Raw genomic sequence first — 12,687 nt, 5'->3', positions numbered from 1 at the left:
CAGTAGTTCTTGGAAGGCATAACGAGGGTCTGAGCAAGAGCCCTAGCACAAAATAGAAGTCCACTTAAAAGATATTTCAAAGAGAAAATTGGCCAGACTCTAGTGGCTAGTAAGATGGTGGGTGGGGAGCATAAGGTGAAAGAAAGCTGATTTTAATTTCAGCAAGTGGACAGCTTCCAATGAATGATACAAGAAAGTCGGGGAGGGGGATTGGGTGCAGGTGACCAGGCCACCAATAGCTGGCTAGGGCTCTTTTCTGCATCTAGAGATGGGTGCTCAAAGAGCAGTGGACAGTTTGGCTTGAAATTGGGCACAGGGCCAAAACTTGAAAGCGAATCCTTAACGCACAGCCCAGGTGTCCCCAGCCTCAGTTCCTGTCCTGATTCGATCTGCCACCTCCTTCTCAGAGGCACGTTTGTTGTTCCCCAACCTCTTTCCAAGGCACTTAGAATTTGATATCTGCCTGACAAGCATCAAAGTCAAGATGTGTGCTTTCACACAAAAAGGTCGGGGCTTATTATTTTTGCCTTTTGTTAAAGATGAGTAATATGTTTGATTTTCAAAAATTTAATAATGTCTATAATAACGTTTCATGTAGAAACTCTGTGTCATGTGCTACTTCTTTTAATGCTTTCATTTGAAGGGCAAACAGCAGAACAAATATTTCAAGTCTGCATTTAAAAAAATGACTATAGTTTCCAAATATTGATGATATTATATCCATGTAACAAAAAAAAAACCCTCAACAAATAATACGCATAATGTGTCTAAATATTTAAAAGGCTAACGCAAAAAACAATTTACTAATATACATGAGGAAGCTCGCATTCACATAATTTAATGCTTTTCTCCAATAATTCCAAAATCCAGGAGAAAAATAATCTAAAAGACATACACGGATGTATACACAGAGATGTTTATCTCAGTGCTATTTATATTATGGGATAAAAAGGGAAAAGGGAAAAAAATCTAAATATTCAGAAGCCAGGGAATGTGGTCAAAGATAGTATATAGTCACTTTTCAATGTGATAATGTGCTGCCATTAAGAATGACAATATAGTTTTAATAACAAGGTTAATATTTTGAAAGTATGCAATGTAAGAGAAGGATAAAATTTGGTATAGATGATATCATTAATGCACACACATCAATGGAAAAAGATATTATTTATTATTTGCAGTTACTTCAAGGCAGAGGGGTATACTAGGATTAGGAATGTGTTTTGTGTGTGTGTGTGTGTATGTGTGTGATTTCTTATCTTTTTTTATACTTTATAAATCTACTGCCATGAACAGGAGTGACTTTTGTGAATCAACCACTCACCCTCCCAGTTCTGAAGGAGAAGGGGGAAGAGGAGGAAGGTCATCCTGTGGAGGAAGGAGCAGGTGCTACAGATTACTCTCCAGCATTGGACTGGACCCAACATGGTTGAAAGTTAAAAAGGAGGCTGATTTGGGCACAGCGTGAGGAAGAATGCTCTTCAAAGTTGGCAACCACCAAATGGGTGTCTCCTTGAAGAAGCAGCGTGGCTCCCCGATGATGACAGAGGAGTCTGTCTGGAAACCAGATGTGAGATGATGCTACAAGTCTTCCTAGACTTGCTCCAAACTCTCAGGTTCTTAATTTTATTTTTTTTTTAATTTTTTTAATGTTTATTTATTTTTGAGACAGAGCATGAATGGGGGAGGGTCACAGAGAGGGAGACACAGAGTCAGAAGCAGGCTCCAGGCTCCAAGCTGTCAGCACAGAGCCCGACGTGGGGCTTGAACTCAAGGACCATGAGATCATGACCTGAGCCGAAGTCAGATGCTTAACTGAGCCACCCAGGTGCCCCTCAGGTTCTTTAAATAGAGATCCAAGTGCTCCATAACTCAGCAGGAGTTTAGGGCCCTTTCTGTAGGAAATTTTTTTCTTTTGTTATTTGCATAATATTGATAAATGCTCACTTTCCTGACCTGAGGAATGAAGACGCTTTCTTACCTGCCTTTGTGGAAAATAAAATGGAATTTTGAACGACAATTGGCCCTTTGTTAACTACCTTTCAGCCCGTTTAGCTTTGAAGATGCATGGGATCTGATGGCGAATATTCATTCCCTCAGCCACAGTGCAGCTCATTCAAGCCTAGAACTAGCATTGTCAAACCTCATCATAGGGTTCTCTGTGGTCTGGCATGCAGACATTTGGTGCCCATGCTTTTCATCCTGGTGGCCTAAGGGTCCTCTGGCACTCCGGGCACCTGGCTCTCACCATCTGCCTTGTGTTTTCATATCATCTTTTCAGTCTGTGCCCAACTGCTTAGGGTCCGATGATGGATAGGGATCCATGAATACCACCCTTTTTATATAGCAATGCGATTAATGTGATCTCCTTTCCAAATAATCTACTTCCACATGTTGAAGCTTTCTTGTGACAGGTGGCTAGTGAGGAGAGGGTGGCTAGTGGGAAAGGGAGATATGTCTGCAGAATTTTGGGTCTCAATCCAAGTCTAGCACGGGTTCAATATCAGCCAGTTTTATGAAATCCCTTTTATTTTATTTTTTATTTTTTTAATCTTTATATATTTTTGATGGAGAGATAGAGAGATAGAGCATGAGCAGGGGAGGGGCAGAGGGAGAGGAAGACAGAATCCTAGCAGGCTCCAGGCTCTAAGCTGTCAGCACAGAGCCTGACATGGGGCCCAAACTCAAACCATGAGATCATGACCTGAGCTGAAGTGGGGTGTTCAACCAACTGAGCCACCCAGGCACCCCTGAAATCCCATTTTTTATAAAAATATCAGTTTTTAGAATTATTCTGCTCATTATTTGGAGTCTTTTATATTTTTTATTTTTTCCTTTCAGGAAACATCTTGACTTTTCCTTCATGCTTAGTTAAAACGTTCATTGCATTTTCCATGAACGTTTATTTGGGTTATGGCTTTACGAGGGATTGGTGCAGGAAGACCAATTAGGGCATGGCGATTTTGTTCTTCCCAAGTGAGTACTGGAACCCATCCTAAAGTTATATTTTACCTGTCTACTGTGTACAAATGACTACGTTTGCAGTGAATTTCTGGTAAATTGGCCATTTTGATTCCAACTTGATATGAGAAAAGCAATGGTTCTAATAAACATTTGCTGACAAATGGTGGCAATAAAAATGCCTGCAGCTTCAATATTGTGGAGGATTAGGGCTTTGGCATTATTCTGGGATTATGGCCTTCTAGGTTGCTGATGACACGTTATGTTTTTGTTTGTGAGATGGTGTGTGTAATGTGTGCAATGAGGGGAAAAATGATCAAAGCAATGGATCTCAACCATAATTTAAATATACATAATTTAAATGTACATCAGATTGTCACTAATAAAAGTCATTTTGTCCTGCCCTTGTTCTCCACAGAATGTTCTAGTAGGGTAGGGCTATTTTAAAGCTGCTTTATCTCCCAGAACCAGAATAGGAACTGACATATAATACATTTATGTTGAATGAATAAGTGAATTAAATCTTATTATCATGATATATTGTGTTTAACCAATGCCACTGAAATAAGACGGGTTTTTGTTTTGTTTTGTTTTGTTTTTTGTTTTTTGTTTTTCTCATCCTGGGATTTTTGACTGGATGTATTTGGTCGTTTGAGGTGCTTACTATATTTTCTCCATTTGTGTTGTAGAGACTAATGTCATTTTAGGGTGTTCTCATTTTTCACATCACTAAGTCCATTAGTTCCTATAAAATGGTGCATCAGGATATAAAGAGAGCTGGCAAAGATAGGGATAATAGCCCCACACCTAGAAAAAGTTTTAGTCAGCTTCTTCATATTGTGTTTCCTAGCTGTCAAAGAACACCGCCTTCTCTGTCTCATTCTAACAGTTGTTTGATGTTTGAAAAAAATTGTGCATTAAAGAATGTTGGTAAACAGAATATTTGTAAAGGTTTATTATAAATTATATATGGTAACCTTACAAAATAAATAAAGCATTTACTTTTGGCTAGCTACTACTTTCTACTCCTTAAGAATGTCACAAAACTGGAGAGAAAGAGAAGACGGAGACAGTGAAGGTTAGTCTTCTGTGTAAACTCGGCTAGGTTAGGCACCCAGTTAGTTAATCAACACTAATCTCAATATTGCTGTCAAGGTGTTTTGCAGACCTGTTTACCATTTGCAATCAATCAGTTGACTCTACATAAAGGAGGTTGCCCTAGATAATGTGGGCAGGCCTCATCCATTGCTGAACAGCCTTGGGCAAAAACTGAGGTTTCCTGGGGAAGAAGAAATTCTGCCTCCAGACTAAAACATCAAATCCTGTCCGAGTTTCCAGGCTGTCAGGCTGCCCTATGCATTTCAGATACGCCAGCCCACATGTGAACCAATTCTTTAAAGTAAACACTTTTAGGGGCACCTAAAACAGGCGTCTGAACCAATTCTTTAAAACTAACGTTTTTAGGGAGCACCTAGATGGCTCATTTGGTTAAGTGTTGACTTCAGCTCAGGTCATGATCTCTTGGTTCGTGAGTTCCAGCCCCGCATCAAGCTCCTTGTTGACAGCTCGGAGCCTGGAGCCTGCTTCGGGTTCTGTGTCTCCCTCTCTCTGCCCCTCCCCCACTTGCACTCTGTCTCTATCTCTAGCTCTCAAAAACAAATAAATACTAAAATTTTTTAATAAACACTTTTATATACATGTTTCTGTGTATATGTATATATGTGCATACATATACGTATATGTGTATACACATATGTATACGTGTGTGTGCATGCATGGTATATATTGATTCTATTTTTCGACGGAACCCTGACTAACACAGAGAGAATGGACAAAGGAAATAACTTGTGTCTGTATCAATGGTTTCCACTGTGTAGTAGTTTTTCTAACGTCGTGATGTTTCTGAGGTTTGGCATCATCTAAATTACACACCAAATGCATACACGTGCATCAGGAAATCTATTAGGTAATGCAGGTTGAAGTGCGCTCTGTCAACAAGTCAGGGGATAGGAATCCCAAGAGCCCTCCGAGTCTACTCCCACCCTCTGATCGCACACAGATTTCCAAGTGTTTTGAAGCCCAGGCTCTTGTCACTAACACTGTGCTGTCCCTCTTCCAGCATGTGCACCTCCTAACTGCGCAAAAGATCCCCTGGGTCTTTAGGTAAACAAGAGTACATCAATACACTTGGTTTTGCATAATATAACATACTGATTTTTTTTTTTTTTAAGAAGCGAGAACTGCAGCGCATGCAGACCTACATGAAGGAAACAAACAGTTTGGAGGGGGAGAAAACAAACAAACAAACTTGCTTTGAACAGCAGGAGACGACGTTTTGGCAGCTGAGCAGGGCAAGAGCTTCATGAGTCGCTCTTTAATGCTGCGCTTGGTGCTGTTCTGGGCGTAGAGGAAACCTAGAACACAGGCGATCGGTGCTGTTAATGCTGTCTGCGGAGAGAAACGGGCATGCCACACGGCTGAGCACAGGAAACTGGGCAGGCAGGGTATGGAGGCAGCCATCTGCTCAGGCAATCACAGGCAGTGGGTTGGGACCCCGGAAGGAAAAAAATCAATCAATCAATCCTTTTTTTTTCCCTCCGTTTTTCTTATTTTTTAGGTTTTCTGTTCAAAACTTTCTGTCTCTTGCATTAAAGTGTATGGTGCGTTAGCAAGCGGGAATAGAATCTCGCGAGTATGTCTTTCCAGTAGTAAAGGGAAAATCTCCTGGCTTTTTCTTCTTCTTCTTCTTCTTTTTTTTTTTTTTTTTTTTTTGGCCTTAGATTGGGAAAAGCACTGAAAGAGTTAACTGGATTGAAATTTCTATATTCAAACCAGAGTTAAGGGCCCGCGTGACAATCTTCTGTTCTCATTGCTCCCCATCTTTGATTACAGAGGAGATAGATGCTCTGCATAAATCATTCACACTGCAATCACCTGTTAGTACCTTTGCCTTCCCTGAAAATGAGAAAATAGATGTCCTTGATATGCAGATTCATTAGCATAAGCTGCCATGCCCAGGGATGCAACAATCCTTCACATTTTTCACGTGTGGACATTAATGGACAGAATTACTCAAGCGGAGTAATTGCAAAGGAAACAAGGTGTGTTCTCAAAATGTTAACCCAGGAATAGACGGAGCACTTCCGATGGTTGGGGAGGAATCAAGGAAAATCCACAGCACTTGGATGGTCAGGTTGGTAAATGCTTGAAACTACTCTGGGTGTCAGGAGCCACAGCTGCCCTGCTCAGCATCAGCTTGCCCACTCGGAGTGCCCAGAGCCTGAGTTTGCCTGCCGATGCATACATATTGTCCCCCCTCCAAATTAGTTCAGAAGGTGTTGAACATAAAGCAATAACAAGAGAATCCATTTAAATCTAGGCTAGACCGTCTTCCAATGGAATTGTAGAGCTCTGACCACAAGTCTACTAATTTATTTCCCTTTGGAGATGTGCGACCCCATCATCAGTGGGAACCGGGTAAAAAAAATCTGATAGATCTTTTGTGACGGGGAATGACAGTGAACCAGTAGATACATAAATCAAATCATATCATTTCTATGCTTAGAAGCCCTCTACAACCTTCACGTTATCCTTAGGAACAAAACACACTTCCTACCGTGGACCCCAGTCCAGCTCTGCCGGCTCTGTCTCCCTCTTTGGCAAGATTTCCACCACCCTCTTGCACTGGACCATCAACCAATAACCAGGCTGTTCTTGCCTTTGTTGGAACACACAAAACAAATCTCTCCCCTGCCCTTGACACTTATAAGGTGTGAAATGTCTTGTTTCCTTGATATCCCGAGTGCTAATTGATGGCCTGGCATGTAAGTGGACATCAATAAATGTCTGACAAACGAGTGAATAAATTTACTTTCAATACCAAAACAAGACCTGATTTCATTTCCTTGATTAGTATATAAGTAAGCTTTTAAACTTGTAAAATAAATCTGGTTTACATAAAGCAGACCATTTAGGTGGCTTCTTCCTTCTACATTTAAGAGGGACACATTCATCTAAGTGCTGTCTCCTTTGTAAACTTCTCTGGGTCAGTAGGATTTTGCTTGATTTTAGTGTCCCAAGTAGAACATTCTGCTCCTCTTTCTATGTGCCATTTCCAACCCCCCTTGCCATTGTATGTACAGTCCAGTGGCCCTCCACCAATTATCAACTTCACTAGGCCCATCCAGCCTTTAAAACTCAATTCAAACACACTTGCTTCCAGTAAACTTTCTCTGTTGTATCTCCAACCTTCCTGAAGGAAAGGACTTTTCCATCCTCTGTTCCATCTTCTCTGTTGCTCCTGTGCTGACACTCTACTATTCTGGGTACCACATCCTATTACAGAGTGAGACCCTATTATGATAAGGAATTAGCAAAGGTTCTACCAGTTATCAGCAGAAGAGAGACTGTAGTTGTACCTCTTACCCAGCTCCTATACTTCAAGTTTGATTTCTTGATGTCCAGCCAAACTCCACTATCATCCCTGAAATTGGCACATGGCAAACACTCAAGAAATATTTACCACTTGCTCGATTTCCTCTTTTTCCCTTAGATTCTGATACCTGCCAAGCTCACTCTATGTGACAGCTGCTGGACCCTCAGCTCTGGGTGTAGGGAGGGATCTACCTGTTTCCTAAACATTCACAACTATTAATGGTCACTCCCCGACTCTACCCCAATTTGCTAATTAATGATGTTCTTCCTTGGAATGTCTTTTGAAATTCTCTTGGGACTACAAGGTAGACAGGTTGCTGTTTCTAATCAGGAGTCAGACGTCCCAGACTTCAGGCCCCTGTTTTACTATTTCAAGTTGAGTGCCCTTGGACAGATAATTAAACTTCTTTGGGTTTCTGTCTTTTCTTTCTGAAACAAAAGGATTTATACTAAAGGATCTTGGTTGTAAGAACACAGTTTAAAGATCCCGTTTTGAAGTATATTTAAATAGAAATTGTGTATAATTTCTAACTTTTTTGTTTACCCCTGGTAGATGGATAAATCAACTTTTATTTGACTACAGACATTATTCAAATTCTCTAGGGGCTTTACCTTCCAAATAAATAGGAAAATGATTTATCATAAGTGTTAAAAATAACATAAAATTTCCCAAAATATGTGGAAAGGCAAACATTTTAATTTAATTTAATTTAATTTAATTTAATTTAATTTAGTTTAATTTAATCTAATTTAATTTTATTTTATTTCCAGTGTAGTAAAAATACAGTGTTATATTAATTTCAGGTGTACAATACAGTGATTCAACAATTCCATATGTCACCCAGTGCTCATCACAACATGCACTCCTTAATCTACCTTGTTTTTACGGTCTTTTCTACTCAATGAGAACTTAAGCTTCTGTAAGTCAGGATGCAGACATCATAAAACTTCCCCTATCTCCGCCCCCTTCTCTGCTATAGATCATTCTGCTCTTTTTCCCTTAAAGTGTAGTGGTTGAATGTTCAAGCACTGTATTAAAACAACCTGGATTCAGATCTCAGTACTTTATGGCACTGGGCAAGGTTACTGAATTTCTCTGAATCTCAGTTTCCTCGTCAACAGAATGGATTAGTAATAGTATCTATTAGAATCTAATGATATAATATAAAGCAGTGATTGTTCACAATGTACTTTCAATAGATGCTAGATATTAATTTTTTTTTTTTTCAGTTCTTTGGGTCCTCCTGCCACAGGTCCTTTCCAGGTGCTATTACCTCTCACTGAACTTTTGTTTTACCTCCTTGTGGCTTTGATAACTCTTGTCATCTTTGAGATTTCAGGTCGATAATCACTTTCTGAAAAACCCTGCATGATGAACGGAACTAGATTATGAACAGCTCTATTACATGCTCCTAGAGTTTCCTATATTTCTCTTTCATGGCATTATCATGAATCTAATTAAAACAATTGATGACTCAATTAGATATTTGACATATGTCTTCCTTACTGCGGTGTAAGATTGAAGATGTCTACTTCCAGCTTTAGAGAGTAAATGTTGCTGAATGTGTTATCCCACTATAAGCATCCATAATACTGGTCAAGCCACATGAGGCAACTGTTCTCAAGTGCTGAAAAACAAGCAATGTAGAACTGTAGTGCAAGAGAGAAAAGAAACCCAAGAGTTGAGTTCCACAAATGCCCTGTCTCTCTCTGCCAAGTGGCTTGTCCTTTCCATAGTTCCGAGAGGTGGAGACCATGCTTACTGAGATGAAATGGCAGACATCAGAATTCTGGACTCCTAAAGGGACTGGAATTTTCAGGAGAGGGTGTAGGAAAAGAGAGATTCTGCTATGTGCATCAGAAGGGAGGATTTGTGTGAAGATTAAATGTGGGTCATTGTGATGATTAATTTTGTGTTCAACTTGGCTAAGCTAATAGATGCCCAGATAGCTGGTAAAGCATCATTTCTGAGGGTATCTGTGAGGATGTTTCTGGAAGAAATTAGCATTCAAATTGGTAGACTGAGTGAAGAAAATCACCTTTACCAATGATAGTGGTCATCATCCAGTAAGTTGAGGGTTTGGAAAGAACAAAAGGCAGAAGAGGGGTGAATTTGTTCTTTGCCTCATTTGGAACATCCATCTTCTCCTGCTCCCAGACATTGGGGCTCCTGGTTCTCAGGCCTTTGGGTTTGGACTGGAACTATACCACCAATTTTCCTGGACCTCCAGCTTGCAGATGGCAGATTGGGGGACTTCTTAGCCTCCATAATTGTGTGAGCCATTCTTTCATAATAAATCTCTTTCTTTGTATCTCTATCTATCTATCTATCTATCTCCAGTGGATTCTGTTTCTCTGGAGAAGCCTGCCTAATATAGTCACTGATCAAGGCCTGAGTGATGCATGTTCAGGATCAGACTCCATAATACTTAGGAGGCAGAAGCTGCTAAAGGGCTGAGAATTGAATGGAAATACCAGAAGTCATGTCATGCTGGGAAATATTGAAATTCTGACTTCATTAAAAAAAAAAGAAAAGAAAAGAAAAGAAAAGAAAAGAAAAGAAAAGAAAAGAAAAAGAAAAAGTAAAAGAAAAACAAAAGGAAAGGAAGGAATGAAGGAGTAAAGTGCAGTGGTGCATTAAATACCACTGGCATTCACTGGAGAGCTCAGAGACTATGTTCTTGGAGTAAGGATCATTTCCCAGGGTAAAGGCCACACCCCATGACTACATATAAAACCAAAATTAACCTATCCTAACAAACAGTAGAACAAAAGTTGGTAAGACCAAAAGGAAGTGCTAGTAACTATGGAATACGTTCCAGAAAATATTTGACACACTTGAAAAGAACATAATGAATTCCAAATTCCTTACAATGTATTGTAATAATGTCCGTCATGCTACCAAAAATGAAAAAACATGTAAAGGAGCAGAAAAATGTGACCCATAATCAAGATTTTAAGAAAAACAATCGATAGAAATAGACTCTGGGATGACACAGATGTCAAAATGACATTAGCAAAAAAGATGGTCATAATCAGTAAACAGTTGAAAACATTTGGCAATAACATTAAAAGTATAGAAAGGAAATAAATGAAGATTCTAAAAATGAGAAGTAAAATATCAAAAAAAGAAACACTTCTTTAGATGGACAACATCAGACAGGGACTACTGAAAAAAGATTTATGAGCTTGAATAAGATAAAAAATAAGATAAAAAGAGAGAAGTTTGAAAAAAGTGTCCCAAATATTCCAAATTTAGTTATAAACATTAATGTACAGATCCAGAAAACATTTTGAACCATGATCTAGATAAATACAGGATGACTCATGCATAGGCATATCACAAACTGGTAAAAAAAATTAGAGAAAAAAAAAAACTTAAAAAAACCCCCAAACCTAGAAGAAAAGGACATATTACATACAGAGGTAAAATAATATATGAGAATGGTTTCTCATCAGAAACAATAGAAGCCAGAAAACAATGGAATGAGTGCTGAGGGACTACAAAGACTTTCAACTGAGAATTCTATATTCAGTGAAAATAATCTTTTGAGAAGGACAGTGAAATAAAGACATTTTCAGATACAGTAAAGCTGAGAAAAACCATAGCTACTAGAGCTGCATTACCAGAAGTGCTAAAGGAATTTCTTCAGGCTTAAAGGAAATGACGTGGTATGAACATCTACAGGTAGAAATAAGTAAAGAGCAAAATAAAGGAAAAACTGAAAATATGGGAACAAATATAAAATAGTATCTTATTTCCTCTTATTTCTTTTGTATAAAACAAAAATAAGTATTGTGGAGTTCGTTACATTTGTGGATATAAAATTTCTGACAATAGCAGAAGACATAGGAGAAGGTAAATGGAACTTTTACTGATAGTACATTTTACACTAAGTGGTACAATATTCATGCTAAGTAGTCTGATTAAGTGAAGGAGACATATTACAAACTCTAGATGCTAGGGAAACAAGTAAATAATAGTAAAAGGAGGTACAGTTAAAAAGCCAATTGAGGAATTAAAATGGAATACCAAAAATATTCAGTTAGCCCCAAAGAAGTCAGGGACAGAGGAACAGAAAAGCATAGAGAGAGCATACTAACACAGCGGACTGTATTCAACTGTATCATGAAATCAGAAACCAAGTCTGTCTTATCTACTACTGTATCCTAATTACCTTGCATAATGCTTATTATGTAAAAAGTGTTTAATCAATATCTGCTCAAAGAATAAACCAGACTATCTGTGTTATATGAAGGTCTCAAAATAAACAGATTAGCTGCACGTCTATACTTAGCAGATGCATTTAAAATCTGCATGTGGTGTATTTCCTCACAGTGTGTGAAGAGTCTCTTCCCCACACACTAAACAGACGTCTGTGTAAGAAGGCTCTCCACTCAGGATGATTCTGGCTGCATTCCCCAGCCAATAGCACTAAAAGAAAATTAAGCGTGAGGTAGGTCATCAGGCAGAGAGCCTTAGTATGCAGGACATTTTACCCCCATAAATACTCTTTGATAGATTAAAAACCTGACATCACATAAATATTTATTCATTTATTTAAAAAGCATTTATCATAGCACTTGTGCTATAAACATTTAAATAACGTGTATCGTAGATCTGTGGATATATAGCAGTCATACGAGAAAAAGTCCCTGCTCTCCAGATTCCAACCATCTACATCAATTGTAAGACCTATTGCATTGCATGATTGATTTGTACGTTTCTTTCACTAAATCTCAAATGCACCGAAGAGAGAATTCTGTTCATTCATTAATTCGTTTATTCAAAAATCATTCAGTGAGTGCCTACAATGTGCTAGACACTGTTCTGGGTGCTGGGAATAATGTAGTGAACAAAACAGACAAAATTCCCACTTTTTTTCATCACACATTATAGTCAGGGAAAAATAATAAACAAAAATAAATAGCAAAATATAAAGTTTGTCAGATAGAAAGCAGAGACTTCTGTTGGATGGGTTGGGAGGTGGGTGGGGTAAACTGGTACTTTTCAATGTGGTTGCCAGGGAAGGATTAAGTGGAGCGGTATTTGAGAAAACATATCTAATGAGATGAGACAGTTTCTTACTCCGTTTTGATTACTAGCATTATTATCAACTAGTGCAATGTATTACATATATTAGGCACTAATATATATTTGTTGAGTGATTAACTTTATTCATTAGTTTATTCAATTAATACTTATGGGCACCTACAATAGGCAGATTGATACCTTAAATTAATTGGCTATGTAAACCTCGAGTCCAAGGATCTATTCATAAATTCATTGCC

At 38.6% G+C, this 12,687-nt stretch overlaps 1 protein-coding gene across 3 annotated transcripts in view; it reads right to left on the bottom strand.

Moving 5' to 3' along the window:
- The window catches only part of KCNIP4 (potassium voltage-gated channel interacting protein 4), a 537,043-nt gene that overhangs the window by 127,893 nt on the left and 396,463 nt on the right, over nt 1-12,687 (bottom strand). Inside the window, exon 1 of one of the 3 annotated variants that reach the window (XM_053901645.1) lies at nt 5,270-5,401. The exons of the other annotated variants lie outside the window; for them this stretch is intronic. Within the exon in view, the coding sequence (XP_053757620.1) occupies nt 5,270-5,325 (56 nt within the window). The 5' untranslated portion in view covers nt 5,326-5,401. Of the gene's footprint in view, nt 1-5,269; nt 5,402-12,687 lie in introns of those variants that run through there. 3 annotated transcript variants of the gene reach the window in all.

The sequence above is a fragment of the Panthera pardus genome, unplaced genomic scaffold (assembly GCF_024362965.1).
Source record: "Panthera pardus isolate Hobbes unplaced genomic scaffold, ASM2436296v1 HiC_scaffold_13, whole genome shotgun sequence".
Lineage (NCBI taxonomy): Eukaryota > Metazoa > Chordata > Mammalia > Carnivora > Felidae > Panthera > Panthera pardus.
Note: the sequence above shows the minus strand (reverse complement) of the source record. Positions and strands in the feature narration are given on the sequence as shown.